Source organism: Cnephaeus nilssonii, assembly GCF_951640355.1.
Source record: "Cnephaeus nilssonii genome assembly, chromosome: 13".
NCBI classification, from domain to species: Eukaryota; Metazoa; Chordata; class Mammalia; order Chiroptera; family Vespertilionidae; genus Cnephaeus; species Cnephaeus nilssonii.
The window spans coordinates 8,709,488-8,729,695 of NC_137084.1; the positions used below are offsets into that span (position 1 = coordinate 8,709,488).

General features: G+C 45.0%; 1 protein-coding gene across 3 annotated transcripts in view; it reads left to right on the top strand.

Annotated features, from left to right (window-relative positions):
- The window catches only part of KIAA1549L (KIAA1549 like), a gene marked incomplete at its 5' end in the record, with an annotated part of 219,082 nt that overhangs the window by 150,295 nt on the left and 48,579 nt on the right, over positions 1–20,208 (top strand). For all 3 annotated transcript variants that reach the window (XM_079789060.1, XM_079789061.1, XM_079789062.1), the window contains 3 exons: positions 3,732–3,903; positions 10,655–10,818; positions 17,055–17,245. In XM_079789060.1, the coding sequence (XP_079645186.1) occupies positions 3,732–3,903; positions 10,655–10,818; positions 17,055–17,245 (527 nt within the window). The remainder of the gene's footprint in view (positions 1–3,731; positions 3,904–10,654; positions 10,819–17,054; positions 17,246–20,208) is intronic.

Consider the following 20,208-nt stretch of genomic DNA (forward strand, 5'->3'; position numbering starts at 1 on the left):
AACCTGCAACCCTAGGATGTGCCCTTGATTGGGAATTGAACCTGCTACCCTTCCGTGCACAGGCTGATGCTATCCACTGCACCAGCCAGGACCGAGAAACATTTTTAAATGTTTGACTCCATTTGTCACAAAAGTAATGCAAGTTTTAACTGCCACAAGATTACATTTTCACCTACCAAAGATCAGTAAAATGGTACTACCCAGTGTTGCGGAGGATGCAAGGAAATGGGTACTTTCGAAGGGTAACTGGGTCTGACCTTTCTGGAGGGCAAGTGAGCAATTTAGACAAGAACCTTTCAGTGGTTCTCACCCTTCCTAATGCCGCGACCCTTTAATACAGTTCCTCATGTTGTGGTGATCCCCAACCATAAAATTATTTTCGTTGCTACTTCATAACTGTAATTTTGCTACTGTTAATGAATTGTCGCGACCCACAGGTTGAGAACCACTGCTGTAGAGCCTAAGACCATCGGAAAACACAGATATTTACATTACGATTCATAACAGTAGCAAAATTACAGTTATGAAGTAGCAACGAAAATAATTTTATGGTTGGGGGTCACCACAACATGAGGAACTGTATTAAAGGGTTGCGGCATTAGAAAGGTTGAGAACCACTGTTTTAGATGGTCACAAGCTTACTCCTAGAGACTCATTTTGAAGATAGAGGTAAACACGGAGACAAAGGGTGAGAGCAGTGCTTTTCAGACGGTGTCGAGAAAACGGTCCCGTAAGGTGCCCTGACAAAGGTGCTCTGGCCAGGTGAGTGTGGGTAAGGCTGCGTCCCGTAGCCCCTTCCTGATGAGTCCCAAGGCATATTGGCAAACCAGACACTCTGAAAGACCAGTAGTAAAGAAACCTCCTTTCCACATATTATATGGTTTCTATATTTAAATGCCAACAAGACCCTTGTTTTTAGTAATATCTACATTTCTCCAACATTTTATTGTGGACATGTTCAAACTCGCAGAAATGTTGAAAAAAATGCCATGGTAAACATCCATATACTCACCATCTAGGTTCTGCAATTAACAGTGCGGACTATGTTACTGTTTTAAATGGAAAAAATATATAATTTCCACACTACTCTAGAATTTTACAAAAATCGAATCCTACAATATGTTCTCCTTTGTGTAAAGCTTTTTTGACTCAGTATAGTGTGTTTGTTCTTGTTTTTAATCCTCATCCAAGGAAATGTTTTTTTATTGACTTTTAGAGAGAGAAGAAGGGAGGGAGGGAGAGAGAAAGAGAAACATCGATCGGTTGTCCCTCCCACACGTGCCCTGACCAGGGACCAAACCCACAACGTAGGTATGTGCCCTGACCCGGAATTGAACCCATAACCGTTTGGTGTACGGGATGGCACTCCATCCGACTGAATCACCTGGCCAGGACTCAGCATAGTGTTTGTGAGATTCATCCATGCTGTTGCATTATTGGGAAGTTTATTTTTGTTAGTGAATGAATATACTACAGTTTACTCATTCTTCTGTTGGTGGATACCAGGGCTTTCCCCAATTTTTAGCTATTATAAACAAAGCTGCTATGATCCTTCTCCTAAAGGTCTTTCTCTGGACATGTGCTTTCATTTCTCTTAGGTATAAAATAGGAGTTGAATTGCTGGTTCATGGGTTGGTGTATGTTCATTCTGTAAGAAACTGCCCCCCCCCCATCTTTTCCCAAAGTGTACCATTTTACACTCCCACCAGCCAGATGTGGAGTTCCAGTCACTCCACAGTCCCATCAACACTTCTCATTTTAGCCATTCTGGGGCGATAGTGGTGTCTCAGGGCTTAAATTGAATTTCCCCACTGAGCATTTTTTTTAATATGCTCATTGTCTTTCTTGCTTTGTGAATTATCCAGTCAGAGTTTTTTAAACCCATTGTTATTTGGTTGTAGTAATATCTATTTCTAATTGTTTTATATATAGCATATATACCAAGGGGTATAAAAATATGTAGAGTTTAAAGACCACTAATATAAAGAACCCACGATCCAAAGGATGAGAACATTATTCTTAGCTTACCGGGGGAGCTTTATATGTGTCTTCTTTTACTGTACACATTTCCTTTCTATCAGAATTGACTGTGCCTGCATTTTCTGTATATATTTTACCAATCATGTGTATCCCTAGACAGTACGTCATTTGGTTTTGCCTGTTTTTGAATTTTATATTCTATGATTTGTTTTTTGTTTTGGGTGAGTTTTTGTTTTGTTTTTGCTCAATGTCAGACTTTTGTATTCAGCCAAATTGATACAAATAGCCAGAGTTCATTTATATTGCTCTATAACATTTCATTATGTGACTATCCCATACTAGTATAGTAGAATATCCATTCTACTATTAGTAAATTTTGACTTTTTAGTTTTTTTGCTCTTAACAATGCTGTTGTAAACATTTTTGTAATATCTTTCAATATCCTGTAAAACTCGTAATCTGTATACATACTTTGGAAAGACACAATACTGTACCATAATGTCTGTTAGTTGTTAATTATAATAGTGAAAAGTTGGTAGCAACCTAAGTGTTCAAAAATGAAGGTTAGTTATGTGTATGAGGCATGCATACAATAGAACATTATGTCAGTATTAAAATGTATGTTTTACATATTTGTAATGATTTCCAGTTGTTAATCACAGTGCTGAAAAATGAGTAACAATTTAAGTGTTTAACAATAAAGGATTTGCTAAATAAATTTATGAGGTCTGAGTTAGAATGTAGGAATTGACATTTATGCTTTTGTTATATTTAAGGTCATTTAAAGATACAAGTAAAAATAGCAATATGTTATACTATAGAGAGTGCCATAAATAATTTTGTAAAATAACAAATAAAAGATTTGTGTGGGAGAAAACAAAGAATAGAAGCAAATACTCCAAAATGAAAGTAGTCATTAGCTTGTGGTGGAGGGAGTACAGATTGTTTGTATTTTGTTTTATTTCTGGATGCTTTTCTGTATTTTCAGATTTTCTGTAGTGAATATGTGTAACTTGTACAGTGGGAAAAAGCAACAAAGGTTATTTTAGAAAAAGAACTTTGAGTCTCCAGGTACTGTTTTTATCATCGATCTTTTGAATTGCAGGCATATAAGTTCATTCCCCACCCCTCTCTGGCAATTGCAGGAATTTATGTGTGTGTGTTTTTTGTTGTGGTTGTTTTTTTTCCCCCCCAACTCTTTTATTTTTTTTAAGAAAAACGATTTTAACTATAATAATGCAATCAACATTAATATTTCAAGAAAAACTATTTTAAATATAATAGTATTACATGCAATAAAAATTAATATTTCAGGAAAGAAGGATTTTAAATATAATAATATTACCAAAGCTGTACTAACGTAGTATAATTTTACAGGAATTAGAAATTAGAAATCTTGCTTGAGAATAACCTGACATGCCCTGAATTAATGTGCAGGCCTATTTTCAAATGAGGCCAGCGTTCTCTGGAGGCTGGGAGACATCTCCATTTCAGCGTTTTCTTCTGCAGCCTCAAACTGTGCTGTCCAGATGTTCATATTTCCTGCTCCCTGTCTCCCCCGCCAGCGACAGCAGGGTTTCTTGCGGGTTTGGTGATAGGGCGGCACATTAAGGTTGGTGTCTCAAATGTACACTGGGGGTCCACTTGGCCTCGGAAGGCTTCAGCAGTCAGGAGAGAGCCTGCTGATCGCCCGAGGGATTGCAGGGTCTATGCAAGATGCCCTATAAACATGGCCTCTTTTTTCCTGAAAGATGGTGAAGATGCAGCGGGTGCCGGGACCCAAGGACCCAGCGGAGCTGACTTACTACACCCTGTACAACGGGAAGCCTTTGCTGGGGACCGCGGCTGCCAAGATTCTGAGCACCATTGACTCCCAAAGGATGGCCTTGACCTTGCATCACGTTGTCCTCCTGCAAGCTGACCGTAAGGGGATAGTCCTTCCTTCCATTCATTATTTTTAACGCCATTAAATGTTTCCTGCGAATGAAAGTGATTCCCTAAGCTCCTGTTAACGGACCCAGAGATAAACATTTCTGTACTAGAAGGTTTTAAAATCAGTCAGCTGTGTTTGAAGCAGTAGGTTTTGGGTAAGGGATATGTTTTCAATATTAGAAAGGTAGTAATGATATTGCTACACCCAAATTCTACCCACTCTTCCTCCTCAGTGAATAGCTGGAGAAATCACCGTAGCTGAGATCGTAGTCGTCTGCTGGGGAATTGAAGATAATCTGATTCACTAAGTATCTATAGAGTCCTACACGAACTGCCTTGGTTCTGGAAGACATACAGAAATGGGCCCTGCCTTTAAGGAGCAGAGAGGGAGCTAATGCAGGATACAAAGGCGTGGACTGCAGGAAAGTGCTACAAGGGGGCAGTGTGATGCCGGGGTCAACCCAGGGAGGTTTGCTCTGAAGGGGCATCTGAAAAGAGTGAACAGAGAAGGGAAACTAAAAATAATAGCTGCCTCTTTGAATACCTTCCCCTGTGGCAGCTGCTATTTTCTTTTAAAATATATTTTTTATTGATTTCAGAGAGGAAGGGAGAGGGAGAGAGAGATAGAAACATCAATGATGAGAGAAAATTATTAATCAGCTGCTCTCTGCAGGCCCCCTACTAGGGATTGAGCCCACAACCCAGGCATGTGCCCTTGACCTGAATCGAACCCAGAGCCCTTTAGTCCGCAGGCCAACGCTATATCCACTGAGCCAAACCGTCTAAGGTGCAGCTACTATTTTCATTGCTTTATATAGACTTTCTCACTTTTCCCTCTCATTGGGACAACTTTATTCATCTGCAAATCACAGATGAGGAAACCGAGGCTCAGAAAAGTTAACTAACTTGGTCAGTACTGCAGAACTAGTACCGAGGTCGCCAAGATGTGAATCTGTCTGACTGCAAACGTGTGTTCTTAACGATCCCTCGCTGAGGTTTCAGCAGAGAGAGGGGAAGGGTGTATTTTCCAGAAAGAGGGAGCAGCATGAGAGAAAGAATGGAAGTGAAGAGCACCAGGTGTGCTTGAAAAGCAAGTTGTTCAGATAGCCTGGCGTGCAGAAACCCGAGGAGGAGTTGATGGGCTTGGAGACGTGTACTGCTTTAGAGAGTCAGCCCTTGTGGGCAGGGGAAGGAGACTGTACATAATGTGATTCATTTACTGGAGATTTTTACCTGGCTCGTTGTCTCTTCTTCTGCATCGCCTCTCCTGTCCTCATCCATCCTCTACTTAGACCTATCGGTGCTGTGGCCTCCTCACTGCTGTTGAAGCCTTGGGAAGGGGCAGAAAAGCGAGAGCTGGTTTTATGTAGAGCAAGAGGCAAATGGAGTGCCAGGGGGAGTGGTGGAGGCGAAGGGGACTTGGCTGATGGCAGTTGAAGGGGAGCAGTGGAAGGTACGAGAGCACAGGTGGGAGAGAGATCGTATCAGAGTAGAAGATGTGTGGAGCCTTTTGGAAGTGAGAGTCCAGGGGCCATCTAGGGCCGTGGTCGGCAAACTGCGGCTGGCGAGCCACATGCGGCTCTTTGGCCTCTTGAGTGTGGCTCTTCCACAAAATACCACGGCCTGGGCGAGTCTATTTTGAAGAAGTGGCGTTAGAAGAAGTTTAAGTTTAAAAAATTTGGCTCTCAAAAGAAATTTCATTCGTTGTACTGTTGATATTTGGCTCTGTTGACTAATGAGTTTGCCGACCACTGATCTAGGGGGTTGCCCAGAGGTGTGGCTACGACTCCGAGAGCCAGGCTCCCGACCCTCCTAGCCTGGCTCCCAAGCTGCTGTCCCTCAGCCTAGCTTCTTCGTCTCCTCCGAGTCCACGTGGTCCTCTCAGCTCCCTTCTACAGTGATTCACAGTTCTCTCTCCTTTTCTCCTTTCATAGCTATGTCCTCTTGGACTTGGCAGGTGCTTTCCAAATAACTCAGCCTCAGTCGCTTTGTCGTTAATGCACCGTCCCTACTGCAATTAGAGTCACTATCTATACTTTGGAAAACACAGATTCTGATCTTACACCTACTCCATTAAAAGGTATATATCTGATGGGTCTTCACTGTTCACAGAATAAAATCCAGACTCTGTGACAGGGGTCTCCCAAGCCCTTCACAGCAGGCACTCCACCAATGTCCAGCTCACTTCCCAACCTGGTCTCCGCCTACTTTTCTCTCCTTCCTGCCTAATGTGTCAGCCACATGGGAGCATTCATCCCTCACTCTCTCTATTCCTCTGAAGCCTTCCTCGACCCATGAGGCAGAGCCCCCTTCCCCCAGTCTTTCTTAGTTCCAGGGGCTTCCATTGCCCTCATCACATTGAGCAGACGAGTTGTTGTCGCTCTCTTCCTCTTGAGCTCTTTAAAAGCAGCTACCACATCTCCTTTATCTTTGGATATCCGGCCCCAACTACTGTCTGGCTCTGTTCTTGTGAAGGCAAAAAAACCATTGCTAAATGCCTATGCCAGACCCTGAGGGAGGCACACAGATGGAAGATACTAACGCAGAGCAGTTGCGAGCAGAGCCTTTGCAGTAAGACAGATCTGGATTCACCCCACCCTCTGCTCTTCCACTTTGTAGCTATAGAGCTCAGAGACCAATGAATGATCCTCCCTGACCTTCATTTTCCTCATCTGTAAAGTGGTACTATAAAAAACAGACCTAGTAGAGCTACTCAGAGGGCTAAATGAGAGAATTATTGCATGGAAAGGGCTTAGTACAATCCTACTAAGCACTTATTCAGTGGTAGCTGAATGTCTCATCTATCCATAAGGTAGAAGGACTCAAGGGAGAGAGGGAATGAAGATGGAAAGGTGATTTGAAGGTTAAGAACCCATATACTTCATGGAATAGGGTGCTATTAATGAAAGTAGAAAGGGAATTGGAGAGGGAAAGCATTTTTAGAAGGGAGAGGTAATTTATTCTGTCTGGGCCACGTTGAGTTTAAAGTAATGAGATATTAAGGGGTGCTTTGGGGGTATCGAGGAGGTGCTGATAAAATATTGAGGGGGTATTGATGGGATATTGACGGCTGAAGTTAAGAAAGTTGGAATTCAAGCCTGGATCTCAGGAGAGAGGTTAAAGTTAACACCAGATTTTGAGAATGCCGCAGATACAGGATAGAGTTAAAATCCCCGAGACAATCCGAGTGCACGGGGAGAGAATAGCTAGAGGACAGACCCTGGGAAATGCCTCCATGCCCGGGATTGGATGAGGAAGAAGCTGAGGCCAGTGAAGAAGAGAGGAACAGAGATGTTTTAAGTCCAGTTTTCTCCTCATGGTTTTGAAATCATCCTGCAATGTGAATCTGAGGTCAGCACTTTGAATAGTCACCGTGTTGAATGAACACCTTGTCCCTCTGAGGGGGGGTTATTAACATTCCGTCTTTTCTAGTGTCTTCTTTTTTAAAAAATATTTTCCATCACCATTTTATTCCCTCTATGCCCTCTTATACCTCCCCCCTCCCCACACCACAATCACCACACCATTGTCCATGTCCATCCAGTGTCTTCTAAATCGCCAGTTCTGGCCCTAGCTGGTGTTGCTCAGTGGTTGGAGCATTGGCCTGCACACCAAAGGGTCACGGGCCTGATTCCCGGTTAAGGGCATGTACCAGTTCCCAGTCTGGGCCCGTGTAGAAGATAACTAATTGATGTGTCTCTCTCACATCAACGTTTCTCTCTTTCACTCTTCCCCCCTCTCTTTCATCTCCTCTGCTCTCTCTAAAAATCAATGGAAAAATACCCTCCGGTGAGAATTAACAAATAAAATAAAATAAATGGCCAGTTCTGGGCCAGTGTGCAGTGCCCTCCAGTGGAGCGTGCAGTGACACTTGACCCCCGTCACCTCTAGGTAACGAGGCAGCAGTGAATTCTAAAGAAGTGGCTGCATTTCCTGTGAAGGTTTTCATCTGCTCCCCGTGCAGGATCTGGAGTGAGAGGCCTTCATAGTGGTCATCTAAGTGATGGAGTAGAAAAGACTCTCCCCACACAGAACCAGGCCAGAGCAGGAATTGGTTTATCTTACAGGACCATCCGACATTTATCTCAAAAATGTCATGTACAGACAGCAAGGAACGCATGATCATTCATTTTTCAACAAATTCATTTTTTAGACTCCTGTTATGTGCCTGGGACTGCCCCAGGCCCTGGAGATGCAGCAATGAATGGAACAGACAAAATCCAACCATGTTCCTGAGTGGGCAGATCAAATCAACAAAACAAATAATATGTTAGATGCTGATAAGTGCCATGGAGAAAAATTAAGCAGGGAAGGGCTAGGGGGTGCCGAGGAGATAAGGGTTGTGATTTTAAATTGTTGGGGGGAGGGTGTCAGGAAGAGGATCACTGAAGTAGTAACTTTTGCGTGACCACCTGGGGTATCTGGGGACAAGGGTCCAGGCAGAGGGGAGGGTGTGAGACCAGCCAGGAGTCACTGAGGGAAGCAGCAGGGAGGCCAGAGGCCCCCATGAGCCTTGTGGGCCACACCCCGAGTGGAATGACAGCCGTGGGGTGGTTTGGGCATGAGAGCAACGTGGACGGAGAACTCACAGCTGCTGGGCCCTGGACTAGGCCCTCCTCCCCAACCACTCACATCAGTCATGAGCTTTCACAGCCACAAAAAATGAGCAGGAGACATTTTTGAATAGATTTCTTCTCCTTTCAACACTTGTTCCATGTAAGAATAATTTCTTTTTAGTTTAGATTAGATTATGTGGACCCTTTGACTTCATTCTTTCTGACAAATGTGTGTGTGTGTGTGTGTGTGTGTGTGTGTGTGAACTCAGAACTGACTTCAACTGTGTATTTCAGGGTAATGATTTTTCATAAAAGCACCTAACCCCTTGGGACTCAGTTTGCTCACCTGCAAGTTGGGGATAAGAACAGCCCCAGGCAGAGGTCCTAGCACAGTGCCTAACACACAGTGGAGGCTCAAAATGTTGTCTCCTTTTCCTGTCCTTCTCTACTGCGATTCTTGCAAGTTAAACAACCATTTGTTTCTGTGCATGACTTTGTAGTTCTAGATCATTATGCCAATGAATATATTGTGTTTGGATGACTTCAGTTGACCTCACTTTACTGTCTCTTTGACTATTAAATCAATTTATTAATGTACATAAGATAAATCAATTCTCTCCTCATTTCAATAGAGGTGAAAGAATTTTACAGACTGCTTTGAGAAGGAACATATCCACCAAAACCATAAAGCTGAGTAAAAGCAGAACACATGTCAATATTTCATTCCTGCTAATGAAAAAAATTAGATGTATATTTAGTGTATCATGTTCTAATGCACTATACATTTTTCTTTATCGGGATAGAATAGCACAGCCCAAAAAGAAGCATATTGGTGTTTTTCACAGTGGGTCTAAGCTTTAAAAAAATGTTGAAGGCATAAAACTATTAAATGTTTAATATCAACAGAAGCACATTATTTAATGAGCTGTTTTCAGAAGTTAATAATGTGATTAATCACCGATTGACAGAAACTGGGGAAAAGAAGTTCTTTTGCACTAACAGCACTTCAGAGCTAAGTGCTGCCTGGTGAGAGCAAATCTTGGCTAACATGACACCAGTTGAAGTCGGGGGGTGGTTGCAGTCAGAGAGACAGGAGGGCTGGCTCCCCAGGCAGGTCCTCACCACGGGGCACTTACCAGCGGGGTCTTTATATTCCAGAGCCTGGTCCTCAGCTCTGCCAGTCTAGTTCAGCAGGATCAGGAGGGTCAACTCATGCCAACCAGACTTGCCAAGAAATTGATATATAAACCAGATTGGCAGTATGTCTATTTGAAATATGGATTAGAACTATCAAGGCGAGGGTATTTCTCCTTTTAACTGCTCATTACTCTATCCTGTTTGAAAATCTCCATGGGAAGCCAAATTGCAACGGGGGTAAAGGTGATTCATTTAGATTGTCATTCAACTTTAAAATATTATATATTTATATATATATATTGATTTCAGAGAGAGGAAGGGAGAGGGAGAGAGAGATAAAAACATCAATGATGAGAGAGACTCATTTATTGGCTGCCTCCTGCATGCCCCCTACTGGGATAGAGCCCGAAACCCGGGCATGTGCCCTGACCAGGAATCGAACCCTAACCTCCTGGTTCATAGATTAATGCTCAACCACTAAGCCACACCAGCCGGACCAGCCGGATCCTTTTGACTAGATGGAAGCATTTCCAAGTTTCCCCAGCCAGCCATTTGGGAAGGTGGAAGGGAGGTTTCCACTGGTTACACTTTAATCATTGCTCACTCAGAGGGTGAGTTCCCAACAATTTTTAGAGTCATCTCTCTGTGGCCTTCGCCTCCTGATTCCAGCACTACTCTAATGCTCAGATGTATTCTCTCTTCTTCTCTTTTGATTCATGGGCATCACCGATGAGGAAAATTGATATGTCTCCACCTTCCTCCTCCTCCTCCTAGTCATAGTGAAGGCTAGCATTTTATTGAGCAACTACCAAAGCACCACATGTGTCTCATCTCCCTGATGCCTCTCAATGTGATAGCCCCATTTTACAGATGAGGAAACTGAGACTCAGAGACCTTGAGTCCCTTGCCCAAGGCAGGAGTCTTTCTGATCTTAAATCCTCTTAACCATCCCACGTCTTGGGACTGGGGGGTAGGGGGAGATTTCTCTCCAGTGGCCTTTCCCTTCCCAGTGCTCCTTGTCATGTGCTTCCGCTGGCTCTTCCCCGCAGCTGTGGTGAAGAACCCACCCAACAACCTGTGGATCATCGCCGCGGTGCTGGCGCCCATCGCCGTGGTCACGGTCATCATCATCATCATCACTGCCGTGCTCTGCCGGAAGAACAAGAACGACTTCAAGCCAGACGCCGTGATGAACCTGCCTCAGAGAGCAAAGGTACGTGGTGGACGCGGGGAGGAGGGGAGCAGGAGCCCGGCCTGCAGGGCGGCCCCGCCTGTCTCTCCTCTCTTGGCCTTGGAGACATGGAAGTGCCTTCAGAAACATCCTAACAAGCCCTGCTTTTGAAGAAGACCCTTCATGCATTAATTTATGTGTTTTCATGTTTAAAAAATTATAGTAAAATGTACATAACAAACTTTACCATTGTGACCATTTTTAAGTGTCATTAAGTAGAGTTACTTCATTGCACACCCTTTATTTTTATAATCAGGACACGATAGCTAATGCTTATCTCCTGCTCACTCTTCGCTAGAAGTGCTTTACATAGAGCAGCTCAATCCTGCAGCAACCCGAGCAGAAGGGTCCTTGTTTTACAGAGGAGGAAATGGAGGCACAGAAATCTAGGTAGACCTCATCTCTGACACCCCCTTTTTACAAAGATGGGACTCCTTCAAGATCACACAGTTAGTAAGTAGCAAGAACTGATAGAATTAGGTCTCTTGGCTCATAACACACAGCTCTTTGGGGCACCTTAGACCCTCAAAATGTTCCTTCTTCCATTGGCCAGAGTGGCTTACCCTAGAAGCTGCCATGATGGGCAAGCTGCAGAGCCTCGGCCAGTCCGCCATCAAACTCCAGTGGCTCCAGTGAAGCCTGCCCAGGAGCCCCATCCACTCTCCCAGCCTCCACAGGCCTGCCCCAGCCACTCTGCTGACTGGAAGGGAAGTGGATGGAGGAAATTCCAAAGGCTAATTTTCCAGTCACGTAGCTCCCTCGATGATAATTCTGTAAAGGAAATCTAATAACCTTCAATACCTGATGTTTAAATAATGTCTTAAAACTTGTGGGGCTCTTCTAGGTCTATCATCTCGCTTGCTCATCACAGCAACCCTATGAGGTAGGTGGTAGTCAGGGAAGGTTTTATTTTATCACTAAAGAGAGACTGTGGGGGCCCAGCCAGTGTGGCTCAGTGGTTAAGTGTCGACCTATGAACCAGGAGGTCATGGTTTGATTCCCGGTCAGGGCACATGCCCAGGTTGCAGGCTCGATCTTCAGTGTGGAGCCTGCAGGAGGCAGCCGATCAATGATTCTCATTCATCGTTGATGTTTCTATTTCTCTCTCCCTCTCCCTTCCCCTCTGAAATCAATAAAAACATATATAAAAACTTTTTTAAACTGAGGGACTTGTCCAAAGTGACATAACTCTCAGCAGAGTGGCGGCTGAGGCCCATGTCTGTGTCTTTGGGCTCTTTTACTTTATACACCTCTCTGAACCCTGAGCTTTGAAAGGTAGAACCCCCTTGCAGCTCTGAGCTCCCGAGCTTTGTCCATCGGCGCAGGAATGAGGCGGTGAATGGAATTGCATATCCATTGGAATGCATGTCATGGAGCTCATTCTTGCTGGGAGTCACACATGCCTCATTCTTCCTGGGTGATCACCCCTCACTTCAGCCAAAGAAATCAAATGAATTTGATTATTTATTAAACCAATTCAATTGTTGAGAATCTGCAGCCTGAGTAGACTCCCTGATACTGAAGAGCCAGACCCCGAAGAATGCTGTTCTGATTCTGTTGACACAAAGCAAGCTGCTTCCCAGGTGCATCACAATGTTGGTAATGATCCAAGCAGTGAAAAGGGAAACTGTTCCAAGTAGGGGTGCATTTCAATCTGAGCTTACTTACAACCTGAGCCTCTCAGACACAGCAGTAATCACCAGAATGTAATTGCAGCCCAGTCCACAGATACAAAACATGCCACACTGAGGTCGTAAATGCCACCTTTGTGTTATAGGTGAAGCCAAAATTTTATTAGTTTGCCAAGATGAGTTGGCTGGCACATGATCTCAGCATACCTTTTGACTTGCAGCCCACCTGAAGTGGGAACAGATTATGTTCGTGGGTTCTCAGAGCCCCTTTTTATGTTCCTACCTGGTCACTGCTGATGTGGAAAGTCAAGCAACCCACTGTTGCACGAGATGATTGAATTCACTTGTGTGTGGTGATGCTGGTTGTTGTCTCCCATAATGAGGCTGGACTATGCACTTTGATGGCCGAAGCCCTTTGATCAAAGGGAACCGGCGGACCAGTGGGGCGGAACTCTTTCTTACTGCATCCTTCTGCCCTTGCGACCCAGCAACACTGCAGTGTTTGCAAGAGGAGAGCCACCTGCACCACTTCTCATGATCTGTGTGTGAGCAGAATGCATTGCATGCCAAGGGACGAGGTGGAGTGAGAAAGTTAGCCTTTGCCACCAATCCACAGACCAGGAGGGTGGGCTCCCAGTCTCCTGGACATCACTGCATCTTTAGAATGCAGGCCACAGTGCCAGAGGGCACGGGGGATCCTGGCTGAGACTCCGTGATAGACTGACCGTGCTAAGAGGAGGTGATATGGCTGTCCTGGGAGCTGAGGCCAGGGTGTGAGGCCCGTACCCTTCTTCAGAGACAGACCCGTTACCATTGTTGTCAACTGGGCTTTTGCAGGTAGAGTGCTGAGAGGATGATCAACGCAGGAGGGCCAGGCAGTCACCTCTTTTCTTCGTCGCTCGCTTCTCTTTACTCTTTGTCATCGAGTCCACAGCCTTTTCCCATTGTTCTCTTCATATACTTGACGAGAACATGGCTCTGAGGGACAGGCAACCTTAGGAGACACTAGTCAGGGCCGTATCCAGGTGCACATGGAGCTTGGAGGGCCTGCAGTGGTTGGCATGGTCATCTGCTCAGGTCAGGTCAGTCACCCCCAAAGATGCCCAACTGTTTCCTCGCTCTCACATACTCTCCGTATGACCTGTACTTAACCTCTTTGTGCCTCAGTTTCCCCATCTGTGGAAGGAGGATGGTAGGTTGTTGTGGGGATTGAGTTATGTAAATTACTTTGAGCTGTGACTGGTATATAATAAATATTATGTACAAGTTGGCTTTTATTATGACAATGCTTTCTACTTAAAATATCTGGGTAACGTGTCTACTTTTGGAATTGCTAGAGATCATTTGATGTGATAGTTTTATAAAATTCAATGAAGTAACTATAAAGACTTCATGATGATGTATTGAATGGGCTGGGAATCGCTAGTTGTATCTAATGGGCAATTCATCTCGGGCAGTTTCTCTGTTGGGGGTTGAAAGACCACTACCCTGTCAGTCAGAAGAGTAAGGGACTAGGAGTCGTTCACCACTTAGCTGTGTGATCTTGGGCAAGTCACTGAACCTCTTTAAGCTTCTTATTTCTTATGTGTAAAATGAAGACTGTGATGTTCACCCTGCTTAGCTCATGGGATTCTGTGAGGACAAAGTGAGGTGTCAGCGTTTTGCAGGCTCTAAGTACTGAACATATGCAGGGGCTGTTATTAACCTAATAACTATGACCACCTCTTAAGCTTGTCATTCTTTAATATCTTTATTTCTGCTTACCTGTTATCAGCCCAGTCCCAGCAGGGAACTTCAGCCCAATGTGAAGGGTGGGGAGCCAAATCCAGAGAGAGTTGAGGGTAAGGTTAGAGGGCCAGAGACAGCTTGCCCTCCTCACTCGGTTCTTGGGCAGTCTTGGCTGCCATTGGAGACTCCCAGCTACTCACTCACATGCCAGGAGTCTCAGCACAGAAGCAAGGCCAAGTACAGTAGGAGATGCCCCAACCAAGATGGCAGGCTGCGGAAGGAAAGGAGAGGCCGTGGGAAGAATCATCAGCAGTGGTTAGGTATTCGGGCTCTGGCTCCACGGACCAGCTGTGTGAGCCTGGGTAGTTGCTTAACCTCTCTGAACCTCAGTTTCTTCATCTTTAAAATGGGGAATCATAAGAATACCTGCCTCTTTGAACTGTAGTGAGGAGTGACATGTTTATGTAATGTGTTTGGTACTGTACCAGCAATAGCAAGTGAAGCTGCAACTGTGAAGTTCTTGAGGGTAGGGGGACAGTTATTATTCATCTTTATATCTCCTTGGCACAAGCCACTGCTAAATAACTATAGCTGGAACAAAATCAAATAAGATAATGGGGGGTGGGTCCTGGGAGTATTGCAGAAAAGGGGCCAGCAGGAGATGAGGCTGGGCAGGTGGGTTCAGCCAGAATGGGAAGGGCCCTGTCGTAGAGATTAGTGCCAGGAATCATTTTTAATGACCTGATGTGGTTTAAGGGAGATAACTTTGGCGGCTTGTTAAGGGCAGGCCTGCCAAGGAGCAGAATGGAAGTAATGAGACCAAGGCAGGAGTCAATAAAACAGTGGATTTGGAGAGCAAAGGTCAGCTTCTAGAAACATTTCAGTTGAATGCAATTGGTGACCAGTTGGTTATAAGAGCTTCTAAGAACACTATCAGTCATCCGAAAGCTCCATTCTGTTTCATGTAGCCCCACGGGCGGGGTGGGAAATAAATAGACAAACACTAGTTCAGAAACGTTCCCAGATCCTGGCATGCCAAGGGCGGGCTACAAGGGTCAGAGTGTGAGTGTCTCAGAGAAGAGGGAGGGGTGAGCACACTGCCCAGAGAGAGTTTCCTTGGGAATTGGGGGAACGGTCTGTGGCAAAACTATAGACAGCTTAACATAAGGAAGCTTTGCTGGGTTTAACAATAAAACTCCATTCTGTTCTGAGATTCGGTTGCAAGATTTGACCAGCTGGGCCACAGTCCTAGAATGTTAAATGTCGCTGGAGCCTTCCTGCTTTATTTCTCAGCTAAATTAGATGCTGAAGGAAGAGCTTCTGATCAAATCAAGTTCTGTGAGAACTCAAATGGTGGAAACTGAGTTTTATTCCCACATTTTCGTGAAGAGAATCACTGATGTCCATTCCATCTGGGCTAAGATTTAGTAGCAAGGCAAACGATATTGGCTAATATTGATTGAGCACTTACTATGTGTCAGGCACTTAGCTAAATGCTGGACTTAAATTTACTTATTTAATCCACCCATCATCCCTTCGAGGACAGTTAAATATCACTCTCACACCCATACACATTTTATCCTGTTTACACTGTTACTATCCCCATGTTACCAATGAGGAAATGGATTTGCAGGGACTCTCGGTAACTTACCCAAGGTCACCCAGCTAATAGGTGGCAGAGTCGGGATTTAAACCCAGGCGGTCTGATTTCGGAGCTGTCGCTACTAACTACCCCATTGTCCTGCTTCAGATGTGTATTGTGCTCCTTTGAAGTGTAGAACAGGATGGGGACACTCCCAGGAATTGTTTAAACAGGCCTCTTGGTTTTTTATTGCCACACTAATAGATGTCTGTTGGGTTTTGCTCACAGCTGCCCTATTCACTTGGGCTTTCAGACATGGTGCAGTAAAAGCCTTGCTAATGTCCCCAAAGCAAATGAGAGGACAGCCAACTTGCTTAAGGGAGTTCGCTGGATGAAACAGTGATTCCGTAAATGCCACAGGGTGGCATGTTTCTCTCCCTCTGTTTTCAGATCTGTGATTCCCCGTTAATACTGAAGCGTGGTGGAGGTGAAGCAGATAGGATGGTCTTCATTTCTCAGATGAGAAAATTGGTGCTCAGAATTCAAGTTACTTGGCAAGTCAAGTGACTTCAAGTCACGCACCTTTTATTGTACGGGAGTTAAGGGATGTTGGAATATTCCTAGGTAGGAGATGACAGGACCTGTTTAACGTATCAATTAAGAGTTTTTAATTAGTCATATCCAGAGACTTAAAATTAGTGGTCTAAAATCCTTAAGTGGCCCTGACCGGTTTGGCTCAGTGGATGGAGCGTCGGCCTGCGGACTGAAAGGTCCCAGGTTTGATTCCGGTCAAGGGCATGTACCGTGGTTGCAGGCACATCCCCAGTGGGAGGTGTGCAGGAGGCAGCTGATCGATGTTTCTCTCTCATCGATGTTTCTAACTCTCTATCCCTCTCTCTTCCTCTCTGTAAAAATCAATAAAATATATTAAAATTTTTTTAAAAAAAGAGCAGAGTCTGGAGCTAGACTACATGAGTAATGCCCAGCTCTTTAAAAATAAATAAAAATAAAATCCTTATATGAAGTTTTTTCTCATACACATTATTTGCATCTTGTTTTCACTATTCATTTTTCTGAGTAAGTCTTATATAGAGATTCTGAAGCTTGGTGGACTCCACACGGAATCTGATTTTATGATGGAGATGAGTGAGCTCCTGTTGATTGGAAAGCCAAGTAGGGTCCTGACACATGCGCTTTCCCGCCCGACTTCTCCTAAAGCCGCTGTTAGAGCCACACTTTATCAGAAATGTGACTGCAGACCTGTTTCCTCTTTGCAGCCTGTGCAAGGCTTTGATTATGCCAAACAGCACCTGGGCCAGCAGGGGGCGGACGAGGAGGTCATCCCCGTGACCCAGGAGACGGTGGTCCTCCCGCTCCCTGCCAGAGATGCTCCTGCCTCGCAGGAAAGGGACGTCGCCCAGGACGGAAGCACCATCAAGACGGCCAAGTCCACCGAAACCAGAAAGAGGTAGGCATGGGGCCAACTTTGGCCGCTCCGTGTCAACAAGAGAAATAATTGATGGTGAGAGGAACCAAAGCCCTCAAGTGAATCCCACTGTTCTCTTTAAACATTCCCCTTCACGCTCATTTTGAACATTTGAAAAGGAGACTGAAGGAGATGAGGAGAATCACAATACCTGCTTCTCCTGAGCCAGCCTTTGTAAGGTTTTGCATTGCAGATCAACCACGACAGCAGAGCTCTAGCTCTTACATTTGTTATAATAAATTTGGCACCCATGTCACCCTTACACATTGTAACTTACGGGAAAAGCCGTTCCTTGGATTCGGCATGCGTAGTTGCAGTTTATCTGGCAGTTTCTCGGTGGTTTATGATTTTAGTTCAAGACCATTTATTGAGATTTCACTATGAAGAGAGTTCATTGACATGCATTGGGAGGACTACAGAGAGGTTTACGATTGATTCCTGACCCCACAAATCTCGTGATGGAGAGACAAAGAGATAAATAGCTGGAATCCAAGCACGATGTGCCGACGCCCGCAGTGGAGTCTGAACAAAGTGCTGTGGAAAAGAGAGGAGGAGGAGCTTAATTCTGATGAGGGAGGGCAGCGTGGAGGAGGTTATGTTTCAGCTGGGCCTTGAAGGGTGTGTGGAGTGTCAATAGGTGGAAAGAGATGAAGGCATCCAGTCTAAAAGAGCCGGGAGAGATAAGGGACAGCCACATTCACTTAATGGTGAGTTGCCTTGAGTTTAGAGTTCATGGGGGCCGGGATGTAGTGAAGGATGAAACCAGAAGACAGGTTAAAATTGTAGATGGTTTTAATTTGCAAGCTCAGGAGTTTGACCTTTGTAATCTAGCCAATGGGAAGCCATGGAAAGTTCTTCAGGACGACAGTAATAGCCAGCCTGAAAGATGACTCAGGTGGTAATATGGAAGATAGATGGGAGAGTTAGGCTAGAGGCCAGGAGACTCACTATAAGGACTTCGCAATTGCCTTGTAAAGAGGTAATGAACCCTAAGGCAAGCCCTGTTGGCTGGCTTAACAAACTCCCATTGCCAACCCCCTTCTCCCTTGCCTCGAGACCACAATGGTTGGAAAAGCTACGCCCTGCCTGCCTCCTTCCATCTTTCCTTCCCTTCACCTCACAGATATTTATTGATTGTTTGCTGTTTACCAGGCACTGGGGATACTGCAGTGAACAAGACAAATTCCCTGCTCTCTTGGGATTTACAATCTAGTGAAGAGGTAGACAATAAGCAGACAGAGAACGAGATATATAGTAGGTCTAGTGGTGGTGAATGTGAAGAAGAAAACCGAAGCATGGTAAGGACATAGAGAGATGGAGAGGGGGCTGTGACGCTATTTTAGCAGGAAGTCAGGGACGGCGTCTCTGATAGAGTGACATTTGAGAAAGTCCTGATGGAAATGATGTGTGAACATCAAGGCTATCTAGAGGAAGAACGTTCTAAGCAGATGGAACAATATATGCAAATCCCAGAGGCAGGAACTTCTTGATTTGCTTAAAGGAGAGCAAGAAGGTCAAAGAGGCTGATGTGAACCTTGGAGGAAGTGGTAGTGGATGAATCAGAGTTTAAGAAGTTGTTATGGCCCTAACCGGTTTGGCTCAGTGGATAGAGCGTCAGCCTGCAGACTCAAGGGTCCCAGGTTTGATTCCAGTCAAAGGCGTGTACCTTGGTTGCAGGCACATCCCCAATGGGGGGTGTGCAGGAGGCAGCTGATTGATGTTTCTCTCTCATCGATGTTTCTAACTCTCTCTCCCTCTCCCTTCCTCTCTGTAAAAAATCAATAAAATATATACCGCATGTTCCGGCATATAAGACGACCTTTTAACCCAGGAAAATCTTCCCAAAAGTCAGAGGTCTTATACGCCGGAAAATACGGTATTTACAATTTAGAATTAAAGTGAGTTATTGCCAAATGATGGGTGGGTTACCGTATTTTCCGGTGTATAAAACCTCCGACTTTTGAGAAGATTTTCCTGGGTTAAAAGGTCATCTTATACGCTGGAAAATACGGTATATATTTGCTATAGATCTCATATATATATATGAGATCTATAGCAAAATAAACTAGGAAATGCTGAATTAAACAAAATGCGATGAGTCTCTTTATGACAGGGCAGATCTGAGCCTTTGACGTGCTCGTGTGCATTAGGAATAGAGTAAACACTTCCCAAACTTAGACTCGTCTGTGGAACTTCGACAAGAACATCCCACTTGGACTATGTGTTCCCTCTTGGCAGACTCTGCCTTGGCCCATGGCTGTGAGTGGGCACTTCCAGTGTTCCTGATTTTTGGGGTGCCGAAGTGTGTGGAAGAGTACAGAACTGAGAATTCCAAGTTCCCATAGGATGAGGAGGGAGGGAGGAGGAGGAGGAAGAGGAGCAACCACTACCAAGTGCTGCATTTTATCCCAATTTCCATGGAAGGGGTCAGTGCCATTAGGTTCTGAATCTGGACAGTTGACAATAGATGAACAAGGGGTTGGATGAGGCCTCTGGATACCTGCCCCCTGGTTATCTCCCACAGAGGGAAGGCCTTTATGCTCAGCCCACCCACAGGCTGGCGTGATCGAAGGCCCCAGGTAGCGTGAACTCACCACTCAGCATGAACTCAGCAGGGGCTCTCCAGAGCCCATTTTCCCACTGGGTCCAGAAGGCCAGAGTCTAGCCCCCGAGGGAAGGTGAGAAGGCCCTGTGGCTTCCCTTGTCTAAACGCAGGAGAGACTGTAAAGAGAAGGTGCTGCCCTAGCCGGTGTGGCTCAGTGGATAGAGCATCGGCCTGCGGACTGAAGGGTCCTAGGTTCGATTCCCGTCAAGGGCACATGCCCAGGTTGCGGGCTCGATCCCCAGTGTGGGACGTGCAAGAGGCAGCCGATCATTGATTCTCCCCCATCATTGATGTTTCTGTCTCTCTCTCCCTCTCCCTTTCTCTCTAAAATCAATAAAAA